The sequence below is a fragment of the Diceros bicornis genome, chromosome 5 (assembly GCF_020826845.1).
Source record: "Diceros bicornis minor isolate mBicDic1 chromosome 5, mDicBic1.mat.cur, whole genome shotgun sequence".
Lineage (NCBI taxonomy): Eukaryota > Metazoa > Chordata > Mammalia > Perissodactyla > Rhinocerotidae > Diceros > Diceros bicornis.
The window spans coordinates 80,362,214-80,382,297 of NC_080744.1; the positions used below are offsets into that span (position 1 = coordinate 80,362,214).

The following is a 20,084-nucleotide window of genomic DNA, read 5'->3' on the forward strand; positions in this document are numbered from 1 at the left end:
AAGGCTAGCCACAGAGTGTACTCATACCCAGAGTATATAAAGAAATCCCATAAGTCAACAAGAAAAAGGCAGACAACAGAAAAAAAAATGGGCAAGTGACTTGAATGGGCATTTCGCAAAAGAAGATATCAGAATGGACAATATACACATGAGAAGATCCTCAACTCCATTAGTTATTAGAGAAAAGCAAATCAAAGCAATAGGGCAATACCACTACACACCCACCAGAACCGATAAAATTATAAAGACTGACAAAGCCAATGAGGCTGAGGTTGGAAGCGATGGCAACCCTTACACACGGCTAGAGAGTGTGTAAATTATTTTAGCCTCTTGGCATAACTGTTAGGCATTACCTATTGATGATACCATACCCTCTGTCCCAGCAGTTCCACTTTTGGAGATACTCAGGCACATGTGCATCGGATCCATGTACAAGAAAATTTATAGATAGCAGCATTATTCAGAATAGCCCCAAACTGGAAACAACCCTAACGTCCATCAACAGCAGGATGGATAAGTTATGGTGTAAAATATACAGTGGAATTCTATACGGTAGCGAAAATATACCATTGCGGAATGCAACCTGGATAGTTTCCAGGCATAATACTGAGCCAAAGAAATCCGGCACAAAAGCATACTGCGTGATGCTATTTACATCAAAAGCCAGCAAAACTAGTCTATAGTTTTGGATTCGCGGTTGCCTTTGGGGAGGGAGGGAGGATTTCAAAACATTGGGGTTTTTTCCTGGGCCCGTGCGGCAGCTACGCAGGTGTGCTCACTCTGTTGTCATTTGTCACGTTGCAGACTTCTGATGTGCGCACTTTTCTGTACACCATGCTTCAGTATAAATATTTAAGTGCCTAGAGACCACAGACCTAACCGCAAACTCGACCGTGCCTGGAGCGGGTGACCCAGCCCAAGTTCTCACGTTACAGCCCAGGGGTCAAAGCCCAGGACAAGGTCGTGAACCTGAAGTCCTGGACTCTTCACTGGACCCCACGGGCGCCTGCCCCTCCTGGGTGGCGAGAGGACAGACGCAGCTTCCCCTCCCACCTCAAGGTGCACTGATGTATGTGAAAGTTCCCCTCGGGTGCTTCCACGTTTTGCGTAACTAGAGGACACGAATGTCTGGAATCAGAGGCCCTCCAGACTCCAGATACGCCGCAGGAAAGACGCCAAATCCACAGACGCCCCACAGCGCCAGGACCTTTTGAGGAATGAGCCCGGGGGCGTGGCTCTTCGATTGCTTCTGCCTGGATGTCGAGCTGCCGCGCGCGCGCCGGTTGCGATTGGTGCTGCCTGGCGGCGGGGCGCGGGGCACGCCGGGACGGCTGTCTGGCGGGAGGCGGCGGGCCGGCCGGGACAGCGGGAGCGGAGGTGGCAGGATGGTGAAGCTGACGGCGGAGCTGATCGAGCAGGCGGCGCAGTACACCAACGCCGTGCGGGACCGCGAGCTGGACCTCCGCGGTGAGTCCGGGCCGTCCCCCGGCCTCCGCGCGCGGCCCCGTGGTCCGCGCCGCGTGCGCCGAGGGCCGGAGCTTGGCCCGTGGGCCTGAGTTCTCGCCCCCGAGCTGGCCTGCCCCTGGACCGCCCAGGCTTGAATCCTGCCGTTGTGGCCCGAAGACCATGCCTTGGGCACTTCGGAGGTTCCTCTTAGCCCTCGCTCCTTCTCGCACACACGCGAGTAGATTGCTTCCTGATCCCTACCCGCGGGCCTCAGTCAGGCCTCGCGTGGCTTGAGGACAGGGAAGATATACTTGATGTTAGTGGTTGTAATTCTAGTGCTGAGCGCGTGGTTGGTCTCAGTAAATATGTTCAAGTGATATTGTGAGAGTATACCTAGAATACGTGTTGATTATCTCTAATTCACGAGGGAGAAAACGAACGTCGGGAACAAAAGCGATTGTTTCCCCAATATTTCCTTCTTAGCTTCACTTGTCTGGTGTTTTCCTTTATCAAAACATTTTATGGAGTGAACGGTTTCACGAGGCTTGCGTTACCGAGTGCCGGGTGTAATTGGCGGAAGCTCTCCGAACTGTTTGGATTCCTGTAGCTGTTTGAACCTTAGTAAGGCTTGGTGAGAAACTGGGAAGGCAGCTATCTAATCGGCATTTCAGGAGGTGACTTTAGGAAGGATGTGAAAAGCAACTTGTCTGGGGATAAGATAGTACAAGCTTGGCCTGAGGTTTGCTCCCATGGGGACAACACGGTCTCAGGGGCAGCATTGATGCAGCTCTGCTTTCTGCTTGGATCCCTTGCTGAGAAAGCCCACTGCTTTTATTTTGTTGAAATTAAGTTTCTTAGAGAAAGGTTCAATTCGAGGGTAACTGACCGCTTTCGCTGTCTTGGCACAGGTTGATCTTTGCCATCGAAGTCTGAAGTGCATGAGTGTTGAGGATGCTTATCTTGGTGTGGCAGTCACTTGGATGTAGCCCTTACCACTCTGAATTGTGTACTTGAACTTGGGCTGGGTTCATTTCTTTTCTTCTCTTGCACCTGGCACAATAATTATGCCCATATTAGACAAATCAGTGAGTATTTGAGTGAATTTTTCTCAGGGTGATTTACTGTTGTGTATAAACCGTTGACCTTCAATCCTGGATTGGAGCTGGGGAGAGGTGAAGTAAGGGGGAACTGTCATGACATCATGAGGCTATCCTGATGAATTCTATGAATCTCGCATGTGGGAATGCAAAAGAGGTTGAGAACTGTTGCCCACAACGTACGAACAAGGCTTGGACACTGACGATAAGCAGCACAGTGTAAATTCCTGTTATACCGCTTAGCTGGCTATGGGGCCTTGCTTACAACAGTGTGAGACACCGTGTAAATACTCTTACAAATGTTAGCTACCAATATGACTGTTAGTAAGTATCCTCATCATCATTGCCCTTGTCATTGTTGTCATCACCATCTTCATGTCCAGTGCTAAAGTGTAGGCTTCATGGCAGCTGGGACTTGTGACTCTCCTGTTCCTCATTTTATGCGCCAGTACCTTGCACAGTGTTTGACATGGCATAGGTGCTAGGTAGACACTTTCTGAATAAATGAAAGCTTTGAATCAAATTATCATGAAATACTGCTAATGTTTTAAGGTACCTTCAATTATATTAATACTTGTGTGTTTTTTCTCCTCCATTTTACAGGGTATAAAATTCCTGTCATTGAAAATCTAGGTGCTACCTTAGACCAGTTTGATGCTATTGATTTTTCTGACAATGAAATCAGGAAACTGGATGGTTTTCCTTTGTTGAGAAGACTGAAAACATTATTAGTGAACAACAATAGGATATGGTAAGTGTTTGCTAGTGGAAAGTAATTTTTTCCCCCTAGAGTATTTGTCTCAGTGTTCCCTGCAGAAATTGTCGTACGTACTGCCAGTTAAACCTACATATTTCTTCTTAAAATGAGAAAGGAGCTGCACTTTTCCCATACAGATCCAGAGGTTAACTTAGCATTGGTCTAATCTTCCTTGCATCTATTCAGAAATCTTGTATATTTATATATTCATGGTAAGTTTCAAATTTAAATTAAAAACATACTGCTTTGTACATTTTGATTTCTAAAACAATGATTATAGTTATCAAAGGGATCATATTAAAAAGATATATAAAGTTCAACAGTTATATTTTTGAGCTTCTCTTTCTACCTTATATCCTCTGCCATTTGTTTTTCTTTAACTAGAGCTGATTTTTAGAATTCTTATTGAAATTGAGATTTTTTTTGGACCCTCTTTCGTCATCTCTGTGTAGATTTTATCGGAGAAAAATTATTGAAGGTCTGTAGACAATGTCTTTAGGAAATACTGGGTGGTGAGTTACTTTTTTTGAATAGACATATTTCTCATAGGTTAACTATTCCTTATGGTATAGTTGTATGTCTTGTACCAGAGCTGTGAATGCAGAATCACTTGTAGTTCTGTGCTGCCTGCACAGAAGTCATGAAGTGAGCTAAGTAGTTTCTTCTGTGCGGGAGTTTCTCCTTTTTTTAGGTTTCACTAGACAGTGTGGTAGTGGAAGGAGCCCCAGGCAACTTTCAGGAGGCCTGGGTTCTCAAATCATCCCACTTCTGTCGCCAACCATGTGGCCTCAGACAAGTTTTCCTCTTTGCGCCTGTTTTCCTATTTTCCCTCTGTCAGATAGGGTGTTGGAAGGAAGATCTCTAAAGTTCTTCTCACTTTGAAGTCAAATGCTCTGAGCAAGGATTTAGATACAATTGTTAGCTTACTTACTTTTCTCTTTCACTAAGTCTTTTTGTTTTTATTTTAGCCGTATAGGTGAGGGACTTGATCAGGCTCTGCCCTGTCTGACAGAACTCATTCTCACCAACAACAGTCTTGTGGAACTGGTAAGTTCAGCAGGGGAAAAATGTATTTGGGAGAGGAGTTAAAGGTACTACCTGCTTCTTATAGAAAATTTGGAAAATCCAGAAAATTTTCTCATCGTCCTTTTTCTTTGTCTTTGTCTTAATTCAGGATCTGAGCCTTTTTTTGGTTACATATATTGGGAATATCTTTTCCCACTCTGTAGCTCACCTTTTGATTCCCTTAGGGTATCTTGATAGAGAAGTTCCTAATTTAATTGTAGTCCAATTCATCAGTCTTTTGTTGTTGTTGCTAGTGCTTTTAATGTTCTGTCATGTTTCCCCTACCCTACGGTCATAAAAAAACTTGCCTCTATGTTGTTTTCTAGAATTGTAGTCTCCACTGTGATAGCCACTAGCCACAAGTGGCTACTCTGAGTTGCGATGTACCAGAACTGTAAAATACACGTCAGATTTCAAGACTTAATACAAAAAAAATAATGTAAACTATCAGTGATTTTTTTTATATTGATATTGAAATGATAATATTTTGGATAATAGGTTAAATAATAATTAATTAAAATTAGTTTCACCTGTTTTTTCTGTTTTATTATGGCTACTGGAAAATGTTCAGTTACATATGTGACCTGCATTAAATTTTGTTAGACCATTCTATTCTAGAACCTATTGTTTTACTCTTCACATTTAGATCTATGATCCACTTGGGATTGGTTTTCCTATGGGATAAGGGGCAAGTTTCATTTTCTCTATTTGGATATGATTATTTTGACCTATTTCTTTTTATGCTTTTTAAATTTCTGTTCTGTGTGTATAACTTTTAGCACAATTGAGCTCATAATGTATATTGTTTTGTAACCTGAATTTTTCACTTAAACACTGGATGTTTAAGTCCGTGTTATATAACTTGGTTTTGGGTTATTATGCCTTTCCCTCCCTTCTCTCTTTCCCTCGTTGTTCCTTTCCTAGTAGACTGGGTCCATAGCTTCCATCAAATTCTGAAAGGAGTGCTTGACTTCAAAAGTAAGAAAGCACTGGTGTGAGGCCGTGTCCTTTCTGAGATATATGAGGTATTCAACCCAAAATGCACATTCATAGGGAATGTGTGGCATTATAGGGGCTGTTTGTATTTTTATGTTTATGTATTTTCTGTTTATGTATGGATTTTATGTATGTTGTAATTGTATTTAAAGCTGTTTGCAAAGATGAAGACTGAATTTGTCCTATCAGTTACTGAAAGAGGTGTGTTAAAATCTCCTATGTTGGGGATTTGACAGTCTCCCTGGAGTTCTGTCAATTTTAGTTTTATATATCTTGAGATAGATATATAGATATATATATATATATATATATATATATTATTTGATATATACAAATTTTAAATTGTTAATACTTCCTGGTGAACTGAACCTTTTTATTATTATGTTGTGACCCTTTTATCGCTATTAGTGCTGTTTTACCTTGATGTCTATTTTATCTTCTGTAATAGACCAAAACAAGCTTTCTTTTGGTTAGTATTTGCATGATAAATCTTTTTCCATCCAAAATTTACTTTCAGGTTTTCTATACCTTATATTTTAGATTTGTCTCTTGAAAACAACATATGATAGGATTTTTTTTTAAATCCAGTCTGAAGTCTGTCTTTTAAATGAAGTATTTAGTCTGTTTACATTTAATTTAGTTACTGATCTATTTGAGTTTGTCTTCTTTCTTTTCTAGAGCTTTTTATTTGTTCCACCCATTCTGCATTTCATTTTCTCTCTTTTATTGCTTTCTCTCTTTTTTTTGTCATTCCATTTTTTCTTCTAATATTTTATAATATTTACTTTATTTATATTATTAGCATTTTAGGAATTAAAAGTACATATTTATCAAAGTTTAAAGCTAACCACTGCCTCTACCCTCCTAAACAATACAGTAACCTTAAACATTTTAGTGTGCCCCCCAATTTATGTATTTCTTCAGTCTTTAAAAAACCTATCAAGACATCATTGTTACGTTTTATATAGTTTGTATGTGTATCTGTGTGTAACAAAAGTTACCATTTTTTTCTTCTGTTTGTTTTGTTTTTGGCAGCTTTATTGAAGTATGATTGACAAAATTTTATACATTTAAAGTGTACAATGTGATTTTTGATATATGTATGCATTGTGAAATGATTACCACAAACTTAACACTTCCATCACCTCACATAGTTACTTTTTTTTTTGTTTGTGTGGTCAGAATACTTGAGGTCAACTCTCTTAGCAAATTTCAAGTGTACAATACATTATTATTAACTATAGTCACCATGTTGTAGACTGGAACTTATTCATCTTATAACTGAAAGTTTGTACTCTGATCAATATCACATCTCCCCTTTCCCCCACCTCCCAACCTCTGGTGACCACCATTCAACTCTCTGATACTATGAGTTGGACTTTTTTTTTTTTTGAGATTCCACATATAAGTGAGATCATATGATATTTGTCTGTCTTTGTTCCTTTTTGGATCATCCTTTAGTGGTGGTGTGCCTGTAGCCAGCTCTAGAGCTCCCTCTGATGGTGTTTGTGAAGTGTTTAAAAATGGCGGCTGACTTGCAGAACTCCCTCCCCTGCTTTTATCTGTACTTCTTTTCTCATTGTCTCTCTTGCCTGAGTCCTACTCAGTTTAGCTCTGTTCCTAGCAGTTTCTCCTCAGTTTAGGGCTTTGTTCTGGAAGGGACATAATTTCTGGTTAGTATTATGAGTGAGGGCCCAAATTGCTGTAGCCCCTTTAGGCCTCATCACAGACTTACTGTACTCATTGGAATGTGCATATCCTTTGGCTGCTGTTCTCAAACTGAGAACCGGTCAGTTGCTTTAGAGTTCTCGGGTTTGTCGGATGCCTCTTGGCCTTCCCTGCACTTCTTCCTGCACAAATGCTTTCACCGTGCAAGTCTTGTAGCTCTCGCAGTAGTTTGTTCCTATTTTAGGTTCTTGTTAGAATATCTTTTCATCTAATTGTAGCTGTTGACCATAGGTTTTTGCTTTTGCTATCCTTGTCGCACTATGTTTTATGGGACAATTGGGGAAGATTCAAAAACTAATCTGCCTTCTTCCCATAATTTGGTCGTTTTTTTCTTTTTTTTTTTGACTATGTTGCTCCTGTCCTTGAAAAATTATTTGAAGAGAGTTTGGGGATCCTAGAATAAAGGTGCCTTTCTTCAAAGATCATATGCCTGTGTTGCTCCCAGGTACCTAAAGGTACTAGCAGGAAAACCCACCTTACACCAAGATCCCGGCTTAAGGTTACTCTGTGAATAACTTGCTCCAAAGTTACATCAACTTTCACATTGCTTTATTTTCTAAATCATTGCTTTAAGCTCAGTAGCCCTTTTGAGGTTGCTGCAGGAGAAATTTTTTCTTTTTTTGTCTCTTCTGCTGTTGAGGCAGAAGCTGTTATAACCAACATTTTAAGTTTAAGAAGCTGAAATTTATTCTTCACTTGCTTATTCAGTAGATATTTATTAAGCATCTGTGATATGCTGGTATTGTGCCAGGTGCCGGAGCAGTTAAAAAAAAAAAAAAAAAGATAAGATGAGTCCTTGTTCCAAAGGCACCCACCTTTTCAAAGTATCAAAATAGTGTGTTGTATTCGTGTTCTTACCTTTGGCCGTTATCTTACAGGGTGATCTGGACCCTTTGGCATCTCTCAAGTCACTAACTTATCTAAGGTATGAAAGTTATTTGTGGTGGTGACAATGAAGTCCTTTAAAATAACGCCGTTACCAGCCTCGACATTAAAGCAATCAGTTAAGAAAAGTACCTTTTAGGGGGCCCGGCCCAGTAGTGTGGTTAAGCGCGCACGCTCCCCTTCGGCAGCCCAGGGTTCGCAGGTTCAGATCCTGGGCGAGCACCCGATGCACTGCTTGTCAAGCCATGCTGTGGCGGCGTCCCATATAAAGTAGAGGAAGATGGGCATGGATGTTAGCTCAGAGCCAATCTTCCTCAGCAAAAAGAGGAGGATTGGCATCGGATGTTAGCTCAGGACTAATCTTCCTCACAAAAAAAAAAAAGTACTTTTTAAAAACAAATATTGAAAATATTTCCCTTGGGCCCAGTGCTCTGTTAAAATTTCCCTAGTGTTATGACATTGAAATATAAAGAATAGTGAACTTTTCCTTAATTTATGGACTTAACCAGATTTTATTAAAATGCACCTCTTGAATGCTGTGCTTTGAACGAGATTGGCATTATATTGTTCCTTTTCTTGTAGTATTCTAAGAAATCCTGTAACAAATAAGAAGCATTACAGACTATATGTAATTTATAAAGTTCCACAAGTCAGAGTGCTGGATTTCCAGAAGGTGAAACTAAAAGTAAGTATTATTCTGTTGTTGTAAGTCATTATAGAGTCGTGTGTTTTCCTTTATGCTTTTGTTATTGAGTTTTTTTAAATTGCCTAACGTGTTTTACCATTGGTTTGTAATAAAAATGTGGGAGAGAAAATGTCAGATTTTTTTTCATAGCAGAGTTGACGGTAGGACTTTCAGTTAAAGCTGTCTTATGTAGTGTTGGTCATTCCAGAGGGAGCACAGTCTCAGAACCACAGTGAGCACTGTCAACAACAGACCATCTGCTTAGATACTTTCCCCTTGGGGAGCTTCCTATAATCCATTTTTCAACAGCTTTAATTGTTAGGATGATTTTCCCTTTATTGGGAGTCCTTTTTTTCTTAACTTTCTGAGTTCCTTGGGAGCCCCTCCTTGAAACCAGGAGGGGAGAACTTTCTTCAGGAGCTTCACCAGAAAAGGCGAGACCACTGTGTCTCCTTTTAATTTGAAATTGGCTTTTTGGTATTTTTACCAGCCCAGAGTATTTCAGGAGAGTTTTCTTCCATGTTTTCTGAGGAATGCATCTAAATGCATGTGCTATTCCTATTTCCATTAACTCTGTGTGTGGTGTCGCTGTAGGAGCGTCAGGAAGCAGAGAAAATGTTCAAGGGCAAACGGGGTGCACAACTTGCAAAGGATATTGCCAGGAGAAGCAAAACGTAAGATACGGATATCCAACTTCTCTCCACTTCACCTTCAGAAACACTATCTGTCTGGCAGTTGGCCTCTTACACAATTAAACAAAACACCTGTGACTGATACAGTATTTAATTTGCGTGATGATAGTCCGTGACCATCAATGGTCCATACATCACATGAGAATTCTACTAGGTTAGCAGAGCAAATATTTCAGTATTTAGTGTTAATGTGCTATTATATACATCCTGCTTTCTCTATAGGAAGATGAACTGGGTGGTGTTTCTGAAGGAGAGAGTTTCTTGTATCAGTTTGTTAACAAAGATAAGATACTACACTGGTTGATTTACTTTCAAAAGCTTTTGAAAGTAAAAGAGAAGCAATTTCTATTGGTCTGGATTTGACAGTTATGTTCTTCCCTCCCCTCCCAAGTTTCAATCCAGGTGCTGGTTTGCCAACTGACAAAAAGAAAGGTGGGCCATCTCCAGGGGATGTAGAAGCGATCAAGGTAATAATGTGTTAGGACTCTTGGACTGGAGAGAGCTGCCATGAGTGTAGGGCACAGAATTATGTAATAAACCAAGTTCTGAATATTGCAGATTTTTCCCCCATAGTTGTTAGACTGCAAATGTATTTCTGTATAAGAGAAAACTAGCTTAAAGTTATGATTTGACCAGACTTTGACTTGAATTATTTACATGAACCAGTCAAAGTGGAGGCAGCTCTGGTCTTTCTTATTTTCCCAGGATCTGTTTATTTGAACAGTTAGTTACCTTTGTATGCTATCTCAGTGTTTGCCTTAATTTTTACTTTCAGATATTTGCTGTCTGATAGATCCTGCTTGGTGATCAGTGAGAAATCCTAATTTTGTAATATTGCCTCCTAAATTATCCAGTAATGTAATTCCAAATAGGTACTTCAGTTAGTTAAAATTTTAGCACATGTGCAATGATTATTTGCTCTCTTGTAAGAGGGTCCTCATCTCTTGACCAATTTTGGAAATTAATGATTTGGTTTTTGGGTTGATTTCAGTGTGCCAATAAAATTCTTTCCCCAACACAACTATTTAATGTTCCAATTCAGAAAGTTGCTGTGAATTTCTGTAGATGTTTTCTGGCTGATTGATACTTGTCCATCTCCATTGTCTTCTGTCCTCCAGAATGCTATAGCAAATGCATCAACTCTGGCTGAAGTAGAGCGGCTGAAGGGCTTGTTGCAGTCTGGTCAGATACCTGGCAGAGAACGCAGATCAGGTCAGGAAACCATGTTCTGTCTTTGTGCTTCCAATTAATGTTATACTTGAAGTGATTTTAAAACACTTTAGGTGCTGTGACCCAGGAATGCTAGAATAGTGCCTCATTACCATCTCACTTACACGAAATCCCTTTAAATGCTCTTTGAAGATAAATTATTTGATATAGAATATTATGTCATAAGACTTGGGTTTTTTGTGTAAAAGTTGAAGCAAACATTATTTTGTAGCCATGGAGTGAAACCAAACACTAGAGGGAACCGTGTAGACTTTTACCCATGTATATATGGGATAGCTTAGTAGTTGGAAACACAGGCTCCAGAGCCAAACAACCTAAGGCTCAGATCTTAGCCTCACCAGCTCTGTGCTTGGGTAAATTTATTAATCCCCACTTAATCTTAAGTCTATTTCCTCATCTTTAAATCTGCGATAATAATAGTACCAACCTCAAAGGGTTGTTGGGAGGACTAAGTAAAATACTTCATAAATAGCACTTAGCACAGGGTCTGACACTAGCAAGTTTTTGGTAAGCAAGTTTTTGGTTAGCTGTTCTAATATTTGCATGCCGACTTTGTGTCAGGCAGCATGTTGGACAATGGGGGTATAAAGTAAAACTACTCAAAACAATGCATATTACAAGTTTTGATATGAGTGTAACTGGGGACTTCTACCTAGACTGGCAACTCAGGGAAACCTTCCCTGGGGAAATAATGAAATAATGTTTGAACTGAAGCTAAAAATGAGTAAGACATTAACTAGACCAGGGGTTCTCACTGTGTGGTCCTTGAGCCCCTGGGAGTCTGTAGTGACGCCGAGGCGTCATTTGCTTTTTTCATCGTGTTAACGTTTGCACTGATGGTGGAAGAGCAGTGTTGGGTAAAACAACTGGTGTCTCCGCCAGGGTCAAGGCAGTGGCCCAGAGAATGTTAGTAGTCATCGTATTCTCAGCTGCCACACACTCTTTCCGTAAGATATGTACCAGTTTCAATTGAGAATGTCCTTCATGGGCCAGCCTGGTGGCATAGTGGTTAAGTCTGCACGCTCCGCTCTGGCGGCCCAGGGTTTGCACGTTTGGGTCCCGGCGTGGACCTACCCACCACTCATCAAGCCATGCAGTGGTGGTGTCCCATATACAAAATAGAGTGAGATGGGCACAGATGTTAGCTCAGAACCAATCTGCCTCAGCAAAAAGAGGAAGATTGGCAATGGATGTTAGCTCGTGGACAATCTTCCTCACCAAAAAAAAAAAAGAATGTCCTTCATGAAGCAATGAGAATTATTAACTTTATTAAATATCACCCATTGAGTGCACGTATTTTTGGTATTCTGGGTGACAGAATGGAAGGTATGCATGAAGCACCTCTGCATATGTAAGTTGGATGGTTGTCTCCATGCACTTGTGCAATTGTTTCAAGTAAGAGGCAGGCATCTTCTCAAATGTGAAGTGAGCTTGCCATTTCAAGGAAAACAACTGATGGTATTGGTTACCAATGATAAAATTCAAGATTTCAAGTAAAAATTAAAAGCTGGAGGGACTGGTCCCGTGGCATAGCAGTTAAGTGTGCACGCTCCGCTGCTGGCAGCCCAGGTTCAGGTCCTGGGCACGCACCAATGCACCGCTTGTCAGGCCATGCTGTGGTGGCGTCCCATATAAAGTGGAGGAAGATGGGCACAGATGTTAGCCCAGGACCAGTCTTCCTCACCAAAAAGCAGAGGATTGGCGTGGATGTTAGCTCAGGGCTGATCTTCCTCACCAGAAAAAAAAAAAAAAAAGCTGGAAAACTTATATCCACAACTGTAACCTTGAAAGCTTCCTAGTACTTACAGACTTTCCTGCGGAAATCAGTGGTATTAATGAATGTGATTTTTTCGATATTGTATAATGAAATGGGTCAGCATTTGGAAGATCTGCATAAATCAATGAACCAGTGTTTTCCAATGATGTTACAAATTATGCATGCATAAACAAGCCATTCAAAGTACAAGATAGACCAATTGATTTTCAAGTAAGAGGGTATGAAAAGTTCACTGATAAAGTTTCAGACTCCACATTGCAAAGTAACCTTTAAGAAACTACCACTTTTGTCAAATTTTGGCACAATATCAAAAAAATATTCACAACTGTCTGCAAAGGCTATTAAAAATACTTCTCTGTTTTCTAACTACATATCTCTGTGAGGCTGATTTTCTTCATATCCTTCAATCAAAACAAGTTGCAACAGGTGGAACGATGAAGCCCTTACAAGAGTCCAGCTGGCTGCTATTTGTCAGACATTACAGAGATGGCAAAAATATAAAATAATGCCAACCTTCTCAGTAAATATTTTTGTTTTGGAAAATATCATTTTTTATAAAAATACAAATGTTAACTTGTAATAGATTTAGTGTTTTAATGAATTACTATTTTTTAAAATATTGTTTTAATTTCTAATATACTATCAATAAATGTAATCTCTATAAACAAAAGCTTTTTGGGTCCTAAAACTAAAATGTTTGAGAACCACTGAAGTAGACAAAAGCAGAGTGGCATTCTAGGGGGAGGGAACTACACAGACCAAAAGCTGTGGTGAAGAGGAGCCTCGCACACTTGAACTGAAAGAGGCCAGTCTGAGTGAAGCTCAAGGCACAAGGAGAATGTGGTGAGATGAGCCGACAGAGTAAGCGGGCCAGGCCATGCAGGGCACTGCGGGCTGTGATGGGTTAGATCTTGAGTCCTGAGAACACTAGCAGTCTATTGAAGGCATTCGAGCCTTGGTGGTGACGGAGGTTGGGGGAGGAGGCAGTGTCAAAATTGCTTATTGTGACTGTAATATGACAGAATGTTAGGATCTCTGGGGATTTTATTTTATTTTATTTGTTTATTTTTGTGTGTGTGTGTCAGGGTGTTAGCCCTGAGCTAACATCCATGCTAATCCTCTTCTTTTTGCTGAGGAAGACCGGTTCTGAGCTAACCTCTATTGCTAATACTCCTTTTTTTCCCCCAAAGCTCCAGTAGATAGTTTCATGTGATAGTTGCACATCTTTCTAGTTGCTGTATGTGGGACGCGGCCTCAGCATGGCCAGAGAATCGGTGCGTCAGTGCGCGCCGGGATCCGAACCTGGGCTACCAGAAGCGGAGCGCGCGCACTTAACTGCTAAGCCACGAGGCCAGCCCGCTGGGGATTTTAAATGTAATCTGAAAGCACGCTGGGGAGAGGAAGGTAGAAATTGTGCATGATACTTGAGATTTCAGTGGGCCCAGGCCTCCAAGTAGCACTTCCCAATGACATTCTTTCTTTTTTGTTTTTGTTTTTGTGTATGTGAGGAAGATTAGCCCTGAGCTAACATCTGATGCCAATCCTCCTGTTTTTGCTGAGGAAGATTGGCCCTGGGCTAACATCCATGCCCATCTTGCTTTACTTTATATGGGACGCCACCACAACATGGCTTGACAAGCAGTGCAGCGGTGTGCATCCGGGATCCGAACCTGTGAACCCTGGGCCGCCGAAGCAGAGCGCGCGCACTTAACCACTACGCCACCGGGCCAGCCCCTCTTTCTTGGTAGTTTTGTATCTAGAAATCTGATATTTGAGTCTAACTGTAGAAACAACAGGCTTAAACATGAGTAATTTTTCCAGCCACTGACAGTGGTAAAACAGTTTCCTTTTTCAGAATACATTGACCAGAAGATCTGCCATAAATTGTTGAACAAATGTAACAACCTTTTGGTTGTTGCCCTATTTTCCCTAATTTAGAGACAATAAGGTCACTGACTGATTATTCCCAGTATCTGGCACGTAGTAGGTATCCAAATGTTTTTGAGTATTCACGGTTTCTTTGCCCATGGTAGTGGCAAGAACAAAACAAAGTATAAGGTTTTTACCTTCACAAAAAATGAATTATCAGCTCGACCAAAATGGGTTTAGAATGGCAGGCAACGAGTTTGACTTGCATAAAAACACTTTTGTGACCCTTTCCTTTAGGAACTGACCATCCCTTCTGATACCTGCCAAAGACAGATAGTCTCTGGACTGTAAGCTCCTCGAGGGCGGAGGCTGCCGTTAGGTTTTTATACGAAGTCCAGGGCCTAGCACACAGTAGCCTCGCAGAATGGACACTCACACTTGGAGCAAGCACATTCTCTAAAATTGATATGACTTCTGGCTTTGTTTTTTTCTTTAGGCCCCACCGATGATGGTGAAGAGGAGATGGAAGAAGACACAGTCACAAATGGGTCCTGAGCAATGTGGCCTGAATATCTACAGGATGTATAATATGCCCACTTAGGACAAGTCCTGCTTTTCGAACGTGGAAAAATAGCTTTGTTTATGTCAGCAAAGTGGAGTTCATAAGCATTGTTAAAATGCTTAAAACTGCTGCTGGTAATGTTGTAATATAAATTTTGAAAGCTAAATGCCAGTTTTCTACACATAGTAAAAATAAAGGCACTCACTCTGCTGCCAAGTTGCATGTCATCGGGGTGTGTGTGCAGTGAGGTATATGGATGTGTGTAAGTTGGAAATGTAGGAAGGCATCATTTCTAGGCAGGCTTCTCAATCCTCTATGAAATGTTTAGATTTTTAAATTCTTATTAAAACTCAAGACTATCTGTTGCCAATGATTGTTAGTAAGAATCTGTGATCTCTGGTGCATTTTTTTCTGCGCAAAGAATAACAAGATCTTCGTTAAACACAGCCAGGCTTTAGGGCTTTATAGGAATCAGCATCCTTTGAAGTTTTTATTTAATCCTACATACAAACATTGTGCAAATATTAATTACTGATTTGGAAAATTAGAGAGGAATGCAACTTCTGCTTGTCAGTTGATGGACTTGGAGCAGAGAAGCAGCATGTTCCAACGTTTAGGGTGTAGTCAGGGGAATCACAGCTGCCCCAGTGGGCAGGCTAAGGCACAGTTTCCTCACAGCTCCTAGATGCTTTATTACATTCCTCACACCATGTTATGGCCAATTTAAGCTAATCTAGAAAACAAGGTGGTAGAGGTGAGCACCTTCGCCATCCATCTTTTCTCATCTGATAGTGCTGCTTTGGGTTGTTTTTTAAAGCTCACTGGGTGAGTCTAAATGTGAGAAACATTCTTCTAAATAGGGCCCAAAACAGTTTTGGGTGATTGCTGATGGGCTGATTTGCTGCTCTTGTAAGGTATATACAAGAGGCCTAAGACAGGAAGGAACTCTGCCTTCAAGGAGCTGCCAGTCTAGCTGGGAAGACGGAACCACAAGCAACAGTGGGGCTAAACCTCAGTGCGGTGGCAACTAAAGAAAAGAAGAGGGTAGAGAGAGCATTCAGAAAGGAGATGGAACTTGGGCATCGGGACAACCTGGCCTTTAGATTTCCTCACTATGCCCCTAAACTAGTGCTTTTCTAGCCCCAGTGCACTATGAACTTCCAGGGGATCTTGTTAAAATGTGGAGTCTGTGGTGAGGCCTAAGGCTCTGCACTTCTGGTAGGCTCCTGGGTGCTGTCCATCAGAGGACAACACTCGAGGAAGGATTTCTAGCCTTGCCTCTCACCACTTCCTTAACTTCTACCTGACACCTTTCAACTCCTTAAAGAGCAGTCCCGTATCATCCATTTGCTGATGGGCCAAATCAGATTGGATTGCTCTGTTCTTGTTTTATCTTCACCTTGCTAGGTTTTGAGGGTTTTTTAATGAATTCCTGGAGTACTTAGGCACCCAGAAAATAGACCAAATATACAATAGATGGGTTTATAAACAGTCTTATTGTTAATTCAATTTGAGGGGAAGATAACTTAGTGTCTGTAATTCAAGCTCTCCTCTTCCCTTCACCAAGGTGCCCTTTGTGGTTAGAACATTGCTAAGTGTGCATAGGATCAGAACAGAAAGACTTGGGGCGTCTTAAGATCTGCTTTCTTCCTAGGCTGGATTAGAATTTAGCTCCCATAACGTCTTTCATGACATATGCCAGTAAGGCTGCCTTTTCAACTTCCACATAGCCCTTCTGTTAATGCACATTGACCTGACGCTTCTACTTCTGATAGAACAACTAAAATGATCAGTTTTTCTTTTCCACACTTGAGATCCATGGAAGCTATCCAGCATATTCAGAAGGCTTCCCAGTCCCATCGTTTATGAGCCACCTCACTGAATGGGACTGAATGAGGCTCTGGTCAACAGCCTCACTAATGACAAGTTGGTTGCAGTTAACTTTACTTTTCTGTGATCACCTTCCTTACCTCTAAGGAGTAGCTTACTTTGGGTCCTGGCTTTGAGTGTTGTGCAGCACTTCACAATAATATGAGACTTCAGTGCCATTCCCTGAACTGATATGAACTGAACAGGATTACTTTGGCACCTAATAATTTAATGACACGTGATTAATGATTGAGGGCTGGTAAGAAAAAAGCAAAAAGGATCCTTGTTACATTTTGCTGTTGTCCCGAGTGAGAATTTTGCAAAAATTTGACCACAGGAAAGTGAACGCTTCTATGCTCAGAGCTCAACCTCCATCTGTGTGTCTCAGGACCAGAAAAATTGGGTTTGCCCCAACCCGATTTTTCTCAAAAGCCTAATATTTTCAATGTGTAATTTCGCAGAACGCGAGGTTCATTCAGGATAACTTCTATCATGTTATAGCAGAAACTTTTGTACCAGTGACATAGTCATGTAACACTCAAAAGAACTTTGTTTCTGTGGAACTACATTAAGATGTGGATTTGAATATTATTAGTTTTGTAGTATTTGTATGTAATCAGTAAGTGCTCTGGTTTTGAGGTTGTAAGAACTATAGGAAATACATATTTAGTTTCATATGTGTATGTATTTAACATAATTTAAGGCCACATTGGGGGTCTCCAAGAATGTCTGTCATTGAAAGGGGTCCTTATATTATTCAAGTTTGAGAAAACACTTTTGTTTGATTGCCGTCTCTGTAATCTCCCTTAGCTACCAACCCCTTTAATTGTGTCTTGTTGCATATACTTTTGTGAAACAGTAAGGTTTGGCAGTTTATCAGTTAGCTGTTGCCACAATAATGCTGCATAACAAACTACCCCAAAAGTGGGGTTTCAGGTGACAGACACCTTTTATTCTCACAGTGGGCTTTGCTTTTCACTGCAGGTCTATGGATTAACTTGGGTGGCTCGGCTTTACATATTCCATTCTCCTTGGACAAGTCGGCTAATGGGATAAAGGCAGAAGAAGGAGACACTCAAGGCTTCTTATGGCCTACACTCAAAACTAACACACAGTTATTTCTGCCGACTTGCCATTAACCAAAGCTAGCCACCTGGCCGAGTCCAAAGTCAAAGAATGGGGAGATATACTCCTCCCACCTTGAGGCCATGGCACGGATATAGTGGGAAGGAGTGACGAATTGGGGCCAGTCATTTAGTCTACCATGGTCAGTGACTGGTTGGGAATTCCGGGTACTACCTTTGTCCTGTTTTTGCAAGTAACACCTGTGTAGTTATATCAAGCAAAGTGTTTGCTGAAATAACTTTGTGGTTCTAGACATGCTAGGTGAGATGATACACCCTGATTAAAGGGACAAAGGTAGCACATAAACCTGGCTAGGAAGAATGAGTAACTTCTATCAATGGGACCATAAGAATAATAATGTGCTAAGGAACTGACATGAAAGCCCATTATCTCTGCACTCTGATTATTCAAAATCTATTAAATTTTAGTTGCATATGCCGTTCATCATTATACTGTGTGTACATATGTATACAAACACACACTGTAGTTCACAATAGTATACAAAGGTACTTTGTTCTTGTATATGTTTAAAATGTGCATTTTCACGAGTGTTGTGCTGGTTTCTATTTTATATTGCTAAGTCTGGAGTGACAGGAATTGTTCACTGTTTTTCTTTAAATGATAGAAACTTACAATTTATTCCACCTTCATGATTACAGACATTACAAGGCAGGGTGGGTAAGCAAAGCAAATAAAGCAATCTCTTATCCCCCACTTAACCAAATGCAGCATTTTGACATTTTTATGATATGCAGGTTGACTTAACTCATTGACTTGGTTTGAAAGCAATTCAAATTGTTGTGCCAGATCCCTTTTCAGAGCATTAACTCCCTGAGAGAAAAGATGTCCTGGCCACTTGCCTCCATGAGCAATGACCTCAATACAGTCTACCTCATGCCTGCAGTATAAAGAGGTCAGGCAACACTGATCATCCTGACTAGTCTATCAATATTTACATACAAGGTATATTTACAGCTGATCCCAGACCAGGTATTGCAACCATAATCCCAAGAAATGGTTCAGTTTTAGCACTTGAGTTTCTGCAAGATGCCAGAGCAAGTGAGAAATCACCTCAGAGCAGAGTGAGGGTTCATCTCTTACAAGTGAGAGGACAACATCAAGAAGGGGGGAATAAAATTCCTCCTAAATTCATCAAATCAATGGCTGTCTTCACAGCCTTAATTAACGAAATCTAGAGTCCTAAGTTTCCCAATTTGAGGAGTCCGTTTTCAGGTGAAGAAGAGCTTTCAGGCTTTTCTTTGCCACGGCCCATGAACTCCTTGAATAGGAATCTCCTCCTTTATCGCTTTCTGGACACACCGCTGAAGAGGTCGGACATGGTCCCAGCGCCGACGCCCTTGAGCAACATCTGGGCGAACCAGCGATGGAAGCGCTGGCGGTATTCACGCTTGGCGTGTGCACGCCTTCCCCACGCTGCTAATGGCGATGGTGGCTGCGCGCTGTCAACTCCTCAGTATTTTCCCACTGTTGTATTCCTAATTCTTAACCCTTCTTTTGAGACATAGCTAGGTACGTTCACTTCAAAGCCTCCAAAAAAACCTCAAGGTCAAATTTCAAATAGGGTGGTTAAGGTAGCCCTCAAATTCTGGTGGTGACAGGTGAGGAGTGGAAGCGGGTGGAGGAGGGCATTGCAGGCAGAGGAAACAGCCAGGACACTATTATAAATAACTGATAATGTGACGCATAGTAAGATTCCGTCCGCGTTGGAGCCATTGCTATGATTCTTTCCCAAGAGGTTTGATTCTGCAGGGGAGGAGAACCATGAGGATAGGAGGGGACTTTCTTAGCCTGAAAGGTATCACCGGCAGCTGGAGGGGCAGCTTCCTCGTGTTTCATCTTTACGCTTTGGTGGGGCGGATCTTGGATGCAACCCCCAAAGACTAGGAGTCGCCCACTCGCCAAGCCGTGTTGCCTGGGGCAAAGATGTGGGCGCAAATCCCGTTTCTAGGCGGCCCCTAGCCTCCAGTGACATTGGTGTCCATCAGCACAAAGGTAAACATTCGATAAGAAGTCTGCCAGGAGGTCGGTCAAGCGGCCTCAGGCGAATACTGCGGACGACCGGCGGCCGGCCCTGGGGATCCTCCCGCCCCCACGGCTCGCCGGGTCCCCCCGGGCTCGCCCCGCCCCGGCCACGCCCCGCCCGACCACGCCCTCGCTGCGATAGGCCGAGCGCCAGGGCCGGGTCGCGCCGCGATTGGCCGGGACGCTGGGTCGTCGGGACGCCGGCGCCGGGCGCTCCACGTGTACATAGGGGCGGGCCGGAAGGCCGAGGCTTGCGCT

General features: G+C 41.8%; 1 protein-coding gene across 1 annotated transcript; it reads left to right on the plus strand.

The window, feature by feature from the left end:
- Positions 1-1,336: 1,336 nt before the first annotated feature.
- Positions 1,337-15,016, plus strand: SNRPA1 (small nuclear ribonucleoprotein polypeptide A'). Its single transcript, XM_058542306.1, has 9 exons — positions 1,337-1,467; positions 3,147-3,294; positions 4,269-4,347; positions 7,968-8,014; positions 8,557-8,659; positions 9,254-9,333; positions 9,743-9,818; positions 10,470-10,563; positions 14,724-15,016. The coding sequence occupies exons 1-9, from the start codon at positions 1,386-1,388 to the stop codon at positions 14,780-14,782; spliced, it is 768 nt and encodes a 255-aa protein (XP_058398289.1). The 5' UTR covers positions 1,337-1,385; the 3' UTR covers positions 14,783-15,016.
- The last annotated feature ends 5,068 nt before the right edge of the window (positions 15,017-20,084 follow it).

Coding starts and splice junctions, on each gene's coding strand:
- SNRPA1 (XM_058542306.1), top strand. CDS start 1,386: ATGGTGAAGCTGACGGCGGAGCTGATCGAGCAGGCGGCGCAGTACACC. Junction 1,468..3,146: donor CCGCGAGCTGGACCTCCGCG/GTGAGTCCGGGC, acceptor TCCATTTTACAG/GGTATAAAATTCCTGTCATT. Junction 9,819..10,469: donor GGGATGTAGAAGCGATCAAG/GTAATAATGTGT, acceptor TCTGTCCTCCAG/AATGCTATAGCAAATGCATC.